This window comes from Eschrichtius robustus, chromosome 8 (assembly GCF_028021215.1).
Source record: "Eschrichtius robustus isolate mEscRob2 chromosome 8, mEscRob2.pri, whole genome shotgun sequence".
Taxonomy (NCBI): domain Eukaryota; kingdom Metazoa; phylum Chordata; class Mammalia; order Artiodactyla; family Eschrichtiidae; genus Eschrichtius; species Eschrichtius robustus.
In genome coordinates this window covers 85,891,564-85,908,913 of record NC_090831.1, presented here as the reverse complement: position 1 = coordinate 85,908,913, position 17,350 = coordinate 85,891,564, and the positions used below count along the sequence as shown (strand labels likewise).

The 17,350-nt window shown below is 34.3% G+C and overlaps 1 protein-coding gene across 4 annotated transcripts in view; it reads right to left on the bottom strand.

The window, feature by feature from the left end:
* Window positions 1-17,350, bottom strand: part of BBS9 (Bardet-Biedl syndrome 9) — a 469,951-nt gene that overhangs the window by 267,075 nt on the left and 185,526 nt on the right. For all 4 annotated transcript variants that reach the window (XM_068549287.1, XM_068549291.1, XM_068549288.1 and 1 more), the window contains exons 10-14: window positions 16,526-16,707; window positions 12,128-12,204; window positions 9,150-9,203; window positions 2,574-2,676; window positions 990-1,094 (exon numbers count right to left, since the gene is read on the bottom strand). In XM_068549287.1, the coding sequence (XP_068405388.1) occupies window positions 990-1,094; window positions 2,574-2,676; window positions 9,150-9,203; window positions 12,128-12,204; window positions 16,526-16,707 (521 nt within the window). The remainder of the gene's footprint in view (window positions 1-989; window positions 1,095-2,573; window positions 2,677-9,149; window positions 9,204-12,127; window positions 12,205-16,525; window positions 16,708-17,350) is intronic.

Below are 17,350 nucleotides of genomic sequence, written 5' to 3'. Positions count from 1 at the left end.
AAGGAGAAACAGATTTTGAAAACATGTACTAAAGTTATAAAATCACCTCCAAGCATAGAGTTGTCAATGCATAAACCAGAAAATTCACTTAGACAAAATAAGAACTACTATTATTAAAAACATTGCCAAGGTGCCTTGTTAGCACAGTAGGTAGTTGCATCAGTCTCATAAAAACATTGCTAAGTAAGCAAAGTAGGTATCAACAGAGAGAAAAAAATATGAATAAGGCATCTCTAAGCTTTTTAAATTAAGAAAACTGTACAGAAATGCTTAAAAAACACAAATGCAACATTGTTGAAATACCCTATCAGTTACACCACATTTAAACGGTTTTTAAAAACAGCAATAACTATTCTTATTCTATCAATCAACTAATTGTCAAACTGTTACTATGAAAAATTCACTACACACACACACACACACAAAACTATAAAATTGAACCCAAGTTGAAATTTATAATAATTAGATCTCAACTGGACTAAAGATAACTTTTTTGATCTATTAAGAGTTTCTTGAAATAATACAGATCCTGTTCTTAAATATTTTAACATGTAAGATAATAAAGAGTTTTTTTTAATCACTAAAGCAGTGTCTGAAACTCTGAAGACTGACTTAATATTACAGCAACCCATAATAGTCTTTTTTACTAATTCAGACTAGGCTTTTCTCTTTAGTTCAAATACATGAAGTCTGGCTAGATAACATTCTTCTAGTGGGAATAAAAATACATCATATTTGCTATTAATTGAAAAGATAGAATCAAACATTACATATGGAGACCAGCTAAATAGACTATCACTAATTATTCCTAACACATCAAAGTAATTTGAACATACATTTTTATTTAACACTAGAAAAGAATATTTTTTCATTTAATAATATTTTACAATGTGTTTTCCCATTTTAAACACTTAAACATTTAACTCATAACTCCAATAACTTAAAAGAAGTGATTAGGCTTGTAAATTCATGAACAACTGTATGCTTACCTGTAGGTCTGGAATAAGAAACAACAGTATTTCCTTCCAATTCAGGTGGTAAACAACTTCCTTTCAGATAAACGGAAAAGCCCACTGTTCTAGTCATCTCCGGTGCTATAAGCAATGTTAAAATAATATGTTACATAATTTTGGACAATTATTATTAACAAACAGTTAAAATTAGACATATACTGCATGCCAGCTACTGTCTTAAGCACTTTACATAACATAGATTAACTCATTTAATCCTCACAACAACCCTACATGGTGGGTATTATTATTATCCCCATTTTTTGGTGCATGAGGAAAATGGCTACAAAGAGATTAAAAAGCTTGCCCAAGGTCATATAGCTAATACAGAGCTGGGAATTGACTCCAGAACAAGGGTACCTAACATTCTACACCACTGCTTCTCTTTACTCAGATGAACAGGCAGCATGAACAAAGCAAAAGGTATGCAAAGGGCAAGAGAACTTGGGAGTGGGAAATAGTACCTTATCATGGCTAGAACACAGACTGCAGGAGAAAATGGAAGGGGGAATTGGATATGGATGTAACTAAAACTGTAGCAACTTGGCAGATTGTGCATAGCCTTCCTTATTCATGTATTTGACCTCCAACCTGCATTAGAGAGCTATAAGAAGTTTTTAACTTAAAACATTAATTGTCCAGAATGTGTTTTAGAAAGACAAATTGGAAGTATTGTGAAAAATTAAAAAATAAAGTGAGATATCAACTACAAGTTTACCTCAACCATTCAATCACTCATTCACTGATTCAATGAATACTTATTGAGTTTCTACTATCTGTCGGGCACCTAAGGTAGAGGTTGGTTATAAAAAGGAAAAAAGAGAGATATGTTCTTGCTTTTTGTGAATAAGACATAGGGTTCCCAGCTGAACAGTAGCAGTGAAGAAAGACAGAAAAATACTTGAAAGATAATTCAGAAATCATTTTAACAGGACTAATGACAACTGGATGTAAGTGGTAAGAGAGACCCTATGCAAAGAAATCTTAGGCATTATTACAGTTATCTTACATAGATTCATTTTCTAATTAAGTCCAATTAATTTTCTGATTAAATTCTAATTAAAACAGTTCTGTAACACAGATATCATTATCCCCTTTCTGCAGATTAAAACAAAACAAAACTGAGGCTCCAAGTAATTACTAAAGTAGCTTGCCCATGGTTACACATTGAGTGTCAGAGCCAGGATTCAAATTCCGGCCAGACTCCAAAGCCAATATTCTTTCTTCAAACATTACAGATTCAATAAATAGCTCACTAGAGAAACACCAATAAAAAAGCCTTCCAAAATATAGTATTTAAGTACAATTACACGTCCATCTAGTTAAGAAAAGCGTTTGAAAATCTGTAATTACTTCAACTCAACAGCCATTCACTGAATGTCCATGCTTGATGTTTGGAGGGAAAATATAAGCAAAACAACACAATCACTGATTTCAGGAAGATACCAGTCTCACTATTCAGACAAGAAATATAGCCATGAAATAAACCCACTGATAAAAAAATTTTTTAATTAAAAAAAACCTCACACCATGATAGACTTTAAGCCAAAACAAAACACTTACCCATAAATTCAAAGGTGAACTGATCACAAGTCAATACTAAAGGTGGTTGTACATAGACCGATAATCTGATCTTTTGCAATGTCACTCGATTCTGCAGTGTGACCTGAGAAAATAGAAATTGTTATTAATAAAAAAATTACATTTTTTCCAAATTGATAGAATATCACAACTACTTAAAAAATCATTTGCAAATAATTAGGAAATACCATCTGAGAAAAAAAAAATGAGCTGTCACAAAACATAACCTGTAACATAGGTAGTAGATTAAAAAGTTCTACCCAGTTAGAAACTGGGCAAGGGAGTTGAACAGACTTTTCTCTAAGAAGATGTACAAATAGCCAATAAGCACGTGAAAAAATGCTCAAAATCTTTGTATGAAATACAAAGTAAAACCACAATGAGATACTACTACACATCTACTTAAATGCTATAATCTAAAGGACAGACAAAAACAGGTGTTAGCAAGAATGTAGAGAAACTAGAACCTGCATAAATTGCTGATGGAAATGTAAAATGGTATAGCCATTCAAGAATAAAGTTTGACAGTTTCTTTAAAAATTAAACATAAAATTACCATCTGACCTCACAATTCCATGCCAAGAGAAATGAAACATATGTCCACCCAAAAACTTGTACACATGTTCATAGCAGTACTATTCATAATAGCTAAAACTAGAAACAACCCAAGTGTCCATCAACTGATGAATGGACAAACAAAATATGGTATATCTCTACAACGAAATATTATTCAGAATAATATTTAATAATAATAAAAAGAAATGAAGTACTGACACATGCTACAACATGGGTACATTATACTATGCTAAGCGAAAGAAGCCAGTCACAAAGACCACATATTATATGATTCAATTTATATGAGATATCTAGAGTGGGCAAATCTATAAATCTACAGAGACAGAAAATAGATTAGTAGTTGCTTTGGGATGGTAGTGGGATTGGGGGTGGGGGAATGGAGAGAACAGCAAGTGACAGCTAATGAATATGGGGTTTCCCTTGGAGGGACAAAAATGTTCAAAAATTAAATTGTGGTCATCATTCTACAACTCTGCAAATATACTAAAAATCATTGAATTGTACACTTTAAAAGAGTAAATTGTATGGTATGTGAATTATATCTCAATAAAGCTATTAAAAAATGTTCTATCAAAAGCAGACCAAAAAAATCTGCCCTCATGTCTGGTGAATAATTACATCATGAAATATTATATGTGTTCATCCTTCTTTACATGTATAGATGTGGCATCATGAATTATTTATTTTATCTAGTATCAGTATATTACCTTTTATACAAGTTACTCTCTAAAGATTTCCTTTCTAGGTAGGTATTTACCATCAGTAGTTTAAATACATATCAAAGCACTACAGTTTCTTCCACAGCTTAATACAAAAATACCTGACATAACTAATTCTAGAAAATATCAAAGAATGGCAATAATGACTGCTGCATTTCTAAGCTGGCTGTATTTCCAAACTGGTGCTCTTGGTTGATGATGCTTGGAATGATAATTCCCATTCTAGTCAGAGTTAATAGCTATGAATTCTGGGGTAATAGTTTGACTGAGAAATAGGGTGGGTAGGGGTAGAGAAGGCCAGGACTTCTCTCACTCTTCCTGAGGAGGAACGTCAATAGAATCCATCAGGCCCAAGGATCTTTACTGGGCCACAGTGCTAGAGGCATCAAAGAAAAAGCTTAAAGATCTGGCTTCCACTGGGAACATTCTCTCTTTGGATTTTGTCTCCTAAGAGTCCCAGCCTCTTTGAACAGTCTCTTTGGATGAGTTTATCCACATGGTAAGCCAGATTTATCACAGTCACTGGCCAGGTAGAGTTGCTAGGCCAACTAAATCACAATCTCTGGGAGTAGACCTGGGTATTGGTATTTCTTTAATAGTTCCCCAGGTGATAGCTATTTACAACCAGCGTTGAGAAGCACTCTGCTATTATACAGGGCACCTTTGCTACGGAGCAATGTAGTCTAGTTACTAGACTCTAGTATATGAGACAGATACATTTCATTATTAATTGACATAATGCAAGGGCATACTTAATTTTTAAGAAAAGTCATTTTGAATTTTCTCTTAGGTAAAAGGCATGTATCCACTATTCATGAATTATATATATACATACATACTATAGATAAACAATATACAAGAATATACATCTGGCCCACAAACATTATACACATATAATTAGATTCAGTAAATGTCTTGTATTAATTTTAAATGATGTGGATATTCTGCACAACTTAAAAATAAGCATAACATTTTTGACTTGCAAAGTAAAAATTTTAAAGGACAACTATTGATGCAAATAAATACAATAAACACAGCAAATGAACAATGAACCCTCAATTTTTACTTTATAAGCCCTGGGAATACATGGGGGGAAATCTGCATACCACAAAGAAAGATTCCGTAATGATATCTGACCATTATAAAAATCATAATACCTTTTTAATAAAACACTGAGGGTAATTATGGGAAGAAGAAAGTACACGTGCTGTAGACAACATTCCTTCTGATAGCTATTCCACTAAATAAACAGAACACAATTTCAATATCTTACTATTAACAATAATATGCTGGTCTGTACATATATATATATATATATTTTTTGTACATATATTTTTAAATAAAATTAATGATAACCATTAGCAGCTTTCTATATTCATGGAACCACGCTAATAAATTATTTATGTGTATTATCTCATTTAATCATTACAACATTGTAAAACAGGTACTATCACAATATACCATTTTACATAAGAGAAAAATGTGGCTCAGAGAAGCTAGATAATTTGACTAAGGCTACTCTGATTATAAGTGGAAGAAGCACAATTTAACTTCTGTCTGTCAGAATCCAGAGCCCACACTCTTAATCAATTGTGGTTAAGTCCCAAAATAACTCTGCAAATGAAGAAGTACCCTCATTTTACAGTTTAAAAAATAGAGGTCCAGAGAAGCTCAATAACACGTCTAAGACCATCCAGCCAATATGTGCAAGAGAGCTGAAAACTATGACCAGGAACATCTCGTGAGAGGTTACTTTTAAAAATGAAAATGAAAAATCCTTAAGGTAGTAATAAGCCATTTTTAAGACAGCAGACATTTTGACTCTGCCTGGCATAACAACATGTACTTAGACAACAATCGTACAATTTTACATTGTTACAAGTGCTTGCATTTAGTTTAGATGCAAGATTAATGGTGATAACTCTCATACACAGATCTATCGAATCCCAACAATGGACTAGGCACTTTCAAAAGTGAATCAAGAGGGCTTCCCTGGTGGCGCAGTGGTTGAGAATCTGCCTGCCAGTGCAGGGGACACAGGTTCGAGCCCTGGTCTGGGAAGATCCCACATGCCGCGGAGCAACTGGGCCCGTGAGCCACAATTACTGAGCCTGCGGGTCTGGAGCCTGTGCTCCGCAACAAGAGAGGCCGCGATAGTGAGAGGCCCGCGCACCGCGATGAAGAGTGGCCCCCGCTTGCCGCAGCTAGAGAAAGCCCTCGCACAGAAATAAAGACCCAACACAGCCATAAATAAATAAATAAAAATAAAATGACTAAATACTCTAAAAAAAAAAAAAAGTGAATCAAGAAGATGTGTGACAAAAATAACTACAGTAACAAAGAAGAGTTGTGTTTGAGCCAAAAAAAAGAGTTAAAGACTTGGCTAGACCATGAACCTCATATTTTAAGAGAAAAATAATTATAGATTAAGGGGAAAATACAAAAATTAATATCAGAATTTTCCATGCTATTTTCCATTTCTAACAAAATAAAATATGATCCTCAGGAAACATAATACTAAATTTTTATCCTAGATATATAAACATGACTCCAAAGGCCAGGTATTAACAACCACTCTGCCTTAGTTGCCTGCAATAGATGGTCACGCATCACGCACACACACTCAAGGTAGCCACATCTTCATTCACTTGGAACGGATGGAAAAATTTTCTCAATTAACAGGATTTATTATGATGGAAACTTCCATGGTTATATACCTTGGCTGCTGTTGTTATAAAAGGCTATAAGGATAGAGTTATAACAGAAATTTGTATAGGAACTGTCAGGCAGAATCAGGAAGTCATGGTGTCTGCTGCTTAAGTCCAGCTGATTTTGTGCAACTCGTGTGTCGCATTCTCTCCCATTCTTTTATAATGGCAATAAGGAAGAGAGCTGTGACTTAGCCATTCTCAAACATAGTTAAATGTTATTCTCCTAATGAAGGAGAATTTTCCAATAGTGTCATGCCACCATTTTAAGGTGGCTATTACACATGAAAGCCTAAGAATGGCACGGGAGGGAAATGTGTATTTATTTATAGCAATAACTAGTAGTGAGGGAAAAAATTAGCATGAGCAAAGTTATCTGGTTTAGGTACAAGATTTCTTTTTGCAATTTGCAGTGTGCTCCTGAATTATTATGTTATGTGTCAGAACAATATCAGTAGATAGATATAAAAGAGATTTCCCTACACAAAAGTCTATAGATCATTCCTGGAACGCTACAGGGTTGTTGGGTTTTTTTTCTTAAATGTTTGATTTCTTGCCACTAATGCTCTTCCAGACTCAGAAGTATTAATGGGATAGAGCCTTTGATTGGACAGGGGGAAGGGAGACTGGGAAAAGACCACCCTTGCTACCAGTGGCAAGAATCCAAAAAAATTAGCTTAGGAAACTGTTATAAGGTTGGGCTCCCTTCAACTTCTACCAAAGATCCCCACACTTGGGCCACCCGCTGGGTCCAGTATAAGCGAACACAATTGGTAAAGCCTGGTGCCCTGTCAAGCTCCTCCAAGGACAGCAACCCAAAATCTAAGAAAATATAAAGCCCTGTCCAAGTTTTGACTTAGCAAATCGCCAAGATCCACAACTTTCCCTGGCTCCAAAGTCTGGGCAGTGATAAATATTTTCAGCTTAATAATGTGCTGACTTATTACCACACTTTAATCTAAATGCCTTAAGAGGGTTCTACATTTGAGTCCTAGTTCTAAAATTCTACAATGGCAGGACTAAAAATCTTAACCAAAACCACATCCTTCATACTCTATTTTTTGGGGACTATCAATTTGTCACTACTCTATTTTGTGGTTTCTTCATTTAATATTTTCTTGCTATAAATATATCCATTTAAAGCTAATACTATGGCAGATAGATGGCTGGAAATTCTTTTCAAACACACACATAATCATACATAGAAGAAAGATATTATTAACATTCATATGATTCCCCAATATATGTATGATACTGCAATCAACTGCTTGGTCTACTATGAATGTGATGACACAATTCCTTTAGTATACTTAAATACTAATTTTGTTTCTAGAAAAAAGACCCTTAATCACACTACACATTTAATTAATGGTAGGAATAAGTCCTAACAATTATTATATACATATTGCTATAAATGCAATTACTAGTTTTAAATTTGTAGTAAACAATAAAGGCTATCTATTTACTACTCAAGGCTGAGGAAAACTCACAAATGTCAAGTGTTTGGGTTTTTCTATTTCTTAACTTTTTAACCAAGAAATCTTTTGTTTAACTGAATAAATTTAATGTGTAACATTGTGTACATTTAACATGTACAGCATGTTACTTTGATACATTTATATATTGCAATATGATTGCCAAGGCAATGATATTTATCACATTACATAATTATAGTACAATATTATTATCTATATTCATTATACTGTGCATTAGATCTCTATGGCTTATTTACTACTCATTACAAGTTTGTGCCCTTAAACATCATCACTCTTAACCGCCCCCAATCCCCTGGTAAGCACCATTTTACCCTCTGTTTTTTACAGGCTTAACTTTTTTAGATCCCCACATATAAGTGATATCATACAGGACTTGTCTTTCTCTGTCTGACTTATCTTACTTAGCATAATGTGCTCAAGAGCCATCCATGTTGTTGCAAATGGAAGGATATCCTCCCTTCTCATAGTTGAATAATATTCCATTGTGTATATGTACCATATCTTTTTTTATCCATTCATCCATCAATAGGCATTTGGGTTGTTTCCATATCTTGGCTATTTTGTGAATAATACTGTGATAAACATGAGAGCGTATATCTCTCGTGGGAAATACTATTTTCATTTCCTTTGGTTTATAGCCAGAAGTGGAGTTGCTGGGTCATACAGTAGATTTTTTTTTAATTTTTTGAGGAACCTCCAATTGATCTCCAAAGTGGTTGGATCAACTTACATTCCCACCAACAATATTTAAGGGCTCCCTTTTCACCACATCCTCACCAGCACCTGTTGTCTCTTGTCTTCTTGATGACAGCCATTCTAAGGTGTGAGGTGATATCTCATGTGGTTTTGATGTGCATGTCCCTGACAATCAGTGATGTTGAGCATCTTTTCATGTGTCTGTTGGCCATTTTGATGTTCTCTCTGGTAAATGTCTATTAGTTCTTCTGCCCACCAAGTGTTTTTTACATTTCCATAAGCTACTTATAGGGTGACAAGTGACAGATGTGATGAAATGTGTGATATTGTTTGCACATTACAGTCTAGAACTATGTACAATACCTTCACTGTGACTGAAGGGACAAGGTCAGCTCCCACTTCAACATCAGTAGATTGCTGTAAACACAGAATTGAGAAGAGAAGGAAAGAAAGAATAGTTTCAATACTGCACATCAATGAGTAAACACAGTAGGTGTGATACATACTTCTCACCACCAAAAAAAACTATAAAGGATTTATCACTCTGACAGCAGACTAAAAGAGTCAGTGTGGCTTTTTGGATGGCTTCATTGGGAAAGTCACAAGCTAATATTAAAAAACCCACAACTCCAAAAAGGGAAGAAAAGTTCACATATTTTACTATCAAACTACTCTATTGCCAAATTTCCTTAAAAACTGAAACTAATTCTATTAACTCATTCTTTATATTATATAAAAGAAGACTTCTGTATATTTTCTATATAAACAGTATGCCATTCTTTTAGGTCCTTGTATTTTTAGCTTGCCAAAGGTATGTTTTATTCTGATTAATAATATGTATTGATATCTAAGACATGTAACTAATGATATAAAGATTGAGTGGCCTTACACCTAGAAAATAAAACAAAAGTAGGAGTGTATTTTTTTTACTAGCGCATATCATAAACTCTTTTACTCTTTGAGCATCAGCCTTGGTTACCTGGTCCTATCTCTTAAAGAATTCAGAATATAATATAATAGAGCAAACATTTCCTTAGAATTTATAACTTATTTTTTAGAGTGGTAGGTTGAGAGGAAAATATGGTCACTCTACAATAGAATAAGATCAAAGCATAACATATTTTCTAATAATACCCACATGAATTCCTGAGGGAACAATTAAGATCATGAAGTCTCTGTCCAACAATGAATAAATCCATTGTACTTTGTTAACCTATTTGGAATTATTTTACTAAGAAAAATTAAATCACTTCTAATCATCGGGGATCACTATGATGTAATGGTCATCAGCATAATTAAGAGTAGGGAGATTCGTATTCTATTTATGATTCCATAGGAAACTATATATGAACTTTGATCCAACTTCTCAATCAAGAAGAGAGGATAGCGATGTTTATCTCTTCTGTAAAAGCCCCCATTCTAACACTAATTATATTATTTTTTGGATGTGTGCTTTCATAACAATGATTGAAAATAAAATATTAAGCCAGGCTTTTTGCTCTAGTATTACCTAAAATCTAGGAAATGTTTTACATTTAGCTGTCGGCAATTCTGGAAGAGAAACCAACATCTCCTGTTTCCTGCTCTTTTCAATCCATATCTAAACACCTAGATATTTCAGGGACAAAAGTCCTTTGGAAACATGAAATTACAGCCAGAGAGAAGTAGCTCTACAAAGACAGTATAGCATCACAGCCACCTAAGTCGTTGGACTGATGTTTTCCAATGGGATGAATATGATACTCTCAAGAATCTCTTAAGAAGAAAAAAAATAGTAAGAAGGGGAAATGAAGCTGAAAAGAGACATCTAGTTAAGAGGAAAAAGCACTCCAGGTTACTGATAGGGAAATATATATTACAATACAGTGCTATTACATAAGGCCTTTTCTCACAAAGATCAAAAGTTGCTAAAAAACAGAAAGGGAATTTCAATCTAAATAGCCTATGTTTAAGAGAACCTAGAAAAAATTATATAAGTTGCCCAAAGGAAAAAAAGAATCATTTCCAAGGCAAGAAAATGTGTGTACATTTGTCAGCTAACTAAGCAAAAATGTTCCACTCAGACTACACCCTTCAGGTAGAGTGAGAAATGGTGTGTGCTGAATATCCAATGTTTAAACAGTACCTCTACTATGTGACTCAGCTGGGTGAATGTTTCTTTCATATATAGCCCTACTTTTTTAAAGTATACCCAACTTACTATACTATGGCAATGTTAATGTGATTTTTATCACAACTTGGGTTGGCTGTTTATACCAAGATTAATCTTTGAAAAGCTTATGGAACTACTTACTATATTACGCTCTGATACCTAAATATCAAAGTCATTTCCTAAGCAAAATTATATGACATAAATTCCATACAGAGTAAAAAACAGTGAATTCAATCACTTTCCTAAATTGATCAACTTTGGTACAGATATAGATAAACTTAATATATTTTGCCCAAACTGCAGGCAGTGAGAGAAAACCAACCATAATCTAACAAGTGCTTACAGAAGACTAAACAAAGAGATGGGGTAATGTAACCAAGGACAGTCTCTCTTTCTTGTTTCTCAGCTTTATTAATTCATTTATAGAGCGAATATATACTGAACACCCATTATGTGACTGGCACTAAGGATATGGCACTGAAGGAGACGAGTAGAATGCAGGTGGTGGTGGTGGTGGTGGTGGTGGTGGTGGTGATGATTGTGATGATCGTTTTAAAAGAATTAAAATGTAATTTTATTATTATAATGATTTGTTAGTTAATTATCATAATTCAACAAAGTGGATTCTATTACTATTCCCATTTTACAGATGAATACATTGAGACTAAGAAAATTGAATACCTTGCTCTGGGTCATACAGATAGAAATGAGAGGAAAAATAATTCCTGGCCCAACTCTATTCTTAAACTACTTCTCCACCACAACCACCGTAATATATTAAAGACCATAAATTACCAAACCCTGAGCTATGCCTTTCATAAACATTATCTCATTGAACCTTCAACAAAAATCTAGTGGGGTCAGTATTATTCCTCTGGATTAGGATTATCTCAATACTCAGTACTGAAAAAGTTTTTTTAAAAAAAGTAGGTAGATTCAGAGTAATGGTGAGAACCTCTTTGACCATTTCCCTTCCCTCCCCCTTTTTTAAGACAGAAATCCTGCCTAAGGAACTTCTTATTACACAAAGAGCTTAGAAATGTTTTTTTCTAGAAGTAACAAAGCCTAAAACTTATCTTCCCTAAAGTTTCTATTTGGAGGCCCAGAATTTAAACCAATACATTTTGATCCCAATTTATCAGAGTTCGCCACTATCGCAAACCCTTTGAAAGTCTGCAAATACACCTACAGATACTGAATCAAAGTTAGGAGAAACCATGGCAGAGACTTTCAGGTCATCTTCTCTCTCGGTCATAGGCCAAACACCTGTAATTTTAAGAGAAAAAAAAGTATTTACTCATAAAGTAAAACTTGCTGTGTATAGTTGTTTTAAGGTTTATCTATACCATATATCAAAAATATACTCACGAGTTGAAAAAAAAACTGAGGCATTACAGAATGAGAAGCTTTATGCTAATTCTTTCCCCTCTACATTACTAGAAAGAAAAACTGTCTCTTTTTCCAAAGATATTAGCTAAGATGTGACCCATTGACTGACCAGTGTCAGGAATTTCAATTCCCTATCCTTAGCTACTGGTAGAAGCCCAAAAGAGTACAACCCTTTTGAAGGTAAACTGGCTATAATTATCAAAATGTAAAATTCACCAAAAAAATGTAAAATTCACACACCCTGTGACTTAACAATTCTACTCCCAAACATTTACCCAATACTCATAGACATGCCCAAGGAGTTTCTCTGTTGCTAGTAATTATTAAAAACAAAAACAGCCTAAATCTAAATTATATTTCTATTAATAAATAGTTAACTAAATTATGGTATATCAATACTGTGCAATGGTCCAAAACCCAAAACTCTAAATAAGAGTGCTGTCCATCTTTATATACTGACATGAAAAGAACTCCAAGATATGCTATTGATTAGAAAGAAGCAAGATGTAGTACAATGTCTCTAATACACACGTATTTGTGTAAAAACAATTATATAAACAGTAAAATTTTCTCAAAGAATGCACAAAAACTCTTAATAAAGGTTACCTTTAAATAATCTAGTGGAACTAAGACCTGGGGTTTATGCTTTCAGTACTGTTTGAATTATTTTGACCATATTCATTTTCTCTTTACAACTTAAAATTTCACAATTTAAAAACTGTTTCTAGTGCATAATGAGATATTATGAACAAGTTATAGAGATCCTAAATAAACAAGAAACATAAATAATACATATGCACATACATATGTGTGTATATATACATATATATATGACAGATTATTGGCTGTCCCCCTAACATCCATTCTTCCCTCCTCCTTCTTTGTGGCAGAACACTAATTCTGTTGAGGCGTTCACCTCATCTCAAAGTTATTGAATTGGTCAAATCCCATCATGATGATTTCATTCCCCTGACCTTTTGTTGTTTTAGTCGTGAGCATGGAGCCTAATCCTGGCAGATGTGAGGTGAGGAAAGGTGGGAGTCGGCATGCTGGTACATGCTTCTGGGAAAGCTAGGCCTCCCTAATAAACGGGGAGACTTGGGAGAAATATCTCTCTTCTTCCCTGGAAATCATACTTGCACATAATGCCTGGAACTGCTAAAATCACCCTGTGACCCTGAGAGGAAACAGCCCCCCACACTGAGGATGGCTGACTGAAAATATAGAAAGCACCTGGATGATGTCACATGAATCAGCTGTCTCACAAAGAGAAAAGAACCGCCTACAATTGCCACCAGGCATTCCCACCAATATTACACTGTTTGGAATAAGAATTTCCACAACTTAGTGAGAGTACAAAAGGCTGCTTGTTGCCCACCCAGTAAAGATTCTTCAGTTCTTTTTTACTAAAAAAGAGTCCAATTTTATCCTAAGTAACAAAGTGCTCAACCAAAATGCTAAATTTCCCAGGCTCTTTTGCAGCTTGGAGTGGCCAGTGAGATGTAAGTGGAAGCTGTTCAGGGTGTGGCTTCCAGGAAAGATCGTTAAGTGGGCTGACTCAGCTGCAGATGTGAGGGCAGGAGTTCCAGAAGCAATCCTAGACCAACAGAAGACCCTGGGTGAGAAGGAATCAGAGTCCCTGATGACTTTGGAACTGCCAAATCAACCCTGGACTGTCCATTACTGGACTTCTTTTCCATGAGAAAGAAATAAACCTGTGCCTTATTTAAGCACCCTATTTAGGCATTCTGTTATATGCAGCCAGACATAACCCTGAATAGCACATCTTCCAACAAGGTTACCAAGTACAAATGTTTCTACTACGCAATGGTAGAAGCAACTTAGTTATCCTAGACATATTTCAAATGGATGAAGACTTTCATTTATACGCCCATGTCTTACTGCTCTCTTTCCCTTCCTGAAGACACAACTATGCTGTGTGGGAGTCTATCTCAGTATTGTACCCTTTCCTTCACATCCATCCCAAGTAAAGAACATATCAACTGTCTAAATAAATCATAAGGAAACTCTGCTTTTGAAAGTGCCCACTGATAGATGTTGTTGACTACTAGTAACAGAAATGCAAGGCAGGATTCTCACTAATGAGTTGAGTATGAAAAGCTTCAAAATCCATAAGCCATACAGAAATTATTACTATAATTTCATGCTTACAACATACATCCCTCATATAACTTACACACATAAAATCAGCTTCAAAAATACTTTTATTACAGTAGATAATATATACCATGTGTACAACAAAATATACTCTTTAAATTGGCTTTACATTTTGCTGCAATTCTTGCTTTGAAGAAATAAAAAAGCTTTTAAGTGGTGAACATAACCCACAAGACCGTGAACCTCCTTTTTGCAAGTTAAAGTCACTGTACTAAAATAGGTGGCATTTAAATGAATAATGAGGTCATCAAAAAGTTCAGAGTTTTAACTTCTCATAGTCTTCTGTAATGAAATGATTTGGTGCTTTTATATAATTACAGGTATTTTAATGAACAAATATACCACAATTTTATAAGTGTAGAGAATACTAAATTTTTTCCATATCTAGAAATAAAATATGTTAAAAGTCTCTCTTTTTTAAAAGAGTCTCGGTTTCTTTTTTAGGAATAATACCAAATGATGGTGGCAAAGAAGGGGCAGAGAACTTCAAATATTAACTTTGAGGTTATATAAATAATAAACTTTGCACTCAAGTCTGTAGGTACATCCCTAGCTTAATTAGCACTTATTTCAAGATACACAGAAGAATCAGGGTAATGACAAGTAAAACAGCCTAACCCTTCTCACCCAGGGGAATCACTATGGCCACCAAAAAATAACTTTTAGCTGTAAGGGATTTATCTGAGAAATGTTTTACATAATTAAGTGTTCATCAAAATATCGTTAGCACATTGTTTATGGAAAGGCCAAAATCTCAAGACACAAAATTTGGAGTGAAAAGCCACATTAAATTTATTTAACCAACTCTGGAAATTTCATGTTTCATATGTATGCCACTCTTCTCCAATTACATTTTTAAATGACAAAATGAGACTTATATTCCATTAATCCCAAAACACTAGTATCAAAAATGGAAAAAAATGTGCAATATGACACATCCAGTTTTAACTATTTTCTATTTGACATGAGGGTCCTGACAACAAATGGGTTTTTAAATAATTGGAGGTACTTAAAAGACCTAAGTTTCACTTGCTTACTTTCAAAACTTTCTAAGAGAATGTGTAAAACCAAAGCATAATAATTTTATTTTAATATTAATATTTTTTAAATATATTATTTAAATTCCTCTGAATGTCTCTTGGTAATATGGACTCAAAAATACATAAATCTAGGAAAGTGATTGGACCAGGATTAAGACTGGCTCTGTTGTTTTGGTTGGCTTTTGATGCTCTGCTTCTTTTATTATTCCTGCTTGTTTTAACATTTCTTTTATGTGAAAATAGTCCATATTTTTTCTCATTAAAAAAATACTTTTACCTGACCCTGAGAAGGGAACTTAAAGTAATGCTTTTCACATGTCCAACTCAAACTGCAGGATTGCTGTTTTGTTTCTCCTTTTAATTTACAGTAAAATTATACCCTTGTGAATCCCAAAGTAAGATAATATTGAGTTATACAAAACTCAAGAACTGAAAATATCATCAGCCTCTGAGTCATTAGAAATCAGCATACCACAGGCTACACTCCATTTGGATGGCTAATTAACTACAAACATAAATTATATCACTAGGCTGCAAATGACTACATTTTTAGTAACAAAGTAGTAATTCACGTACTGCTTTGATTTCTTTTAAAAGAAGCAACTAAAATTTTTTCAGGGATATTAGGAGTTAATAAATGATCACTCTAAACCTTAATGTAATTCTAAAGGTCTAAAACCACTATCCAAAGAAATACATGTTCCTTTCTTAGAGTTTAAAGAAAAAAACTCAGCACTGCCCCTGAAACACACTAACAAAAGTATTACCTTAAATAGGACATATTTTTCAGAAGCCATAAAATACAAATTAAGCACAAAGACTAGTATGTTAAAGAGCAATGCTGTTTTTACAAAAATGACTTTAAATAAGCCTGGGGGAGAAAATCAACTAATATGTACAAAACATTATCCATATACAAAATAATATAAATTTTACACTGAATACTAAAATCAAATAATAAAAAGCTGCAAATGAGATACCTTGTGATTTGTTAACATCTTTGATGATTTTCTGAAGTTCTTTCAATTCTATATCAAGTTCATCATAGTTTAGTTCTCTAGATTCAACTTTTGGAGCTTGGAACAAAGAAGGGTCTGTCCCCAGGTATGAACACTGCAAGTGACCATCATCACTCAGAGTGACTATCACTCCCTTTAAATCACTACAAAAAGGAAGAGAAAATGAGACATAATTAAAATTTTTGGTGGATTTAGACTTAATCTAGACCAACTAGATTTTCATTCAATTCAGCTTCAACATACCATTAAGAAAATGACTATATAATGTATCTATTTCTAAAGTTTTACATCAAGGACTCAATTTAAATGTTTCAAACATGATTTACATTTACAGAAATATAACAATTATTATTAAAGCTTCCACTTTTGGGGACATAACTATGTGGCAACTTCTGCTCTAAGAGCTTTTCAAGGTCTTACTTGTATCATTCAATCCTCACTGCACCTCCCACTTGGCAGATTCATAATAAGCAGTGAACAACACGTAGGAGCTACAATGGGTCAAGAGCTAGGCTACTGGCTGGCTGAAGACTAGGGCTGAGGCACAGGAGGAAAGATGGGACAATCCAGGGGAATGGGAAGGTTAGTGGAGGAAGCCCTACGAGGCCTTGAAGAGAAATGTGCCCCCTGCTCTTTTCCTTTTCCTTCTCTCTACCCTGGGGACATGCTTCCCCTCCCTCCCCAGGTCCACTCACCATGGCTTCCTTCACACGCACTCCTATTCAAGTAGCTCTCTGGTCTGTTCTCTCTTTCCCTTCACTCTTAGATAGAAGTATCCCATTTTCT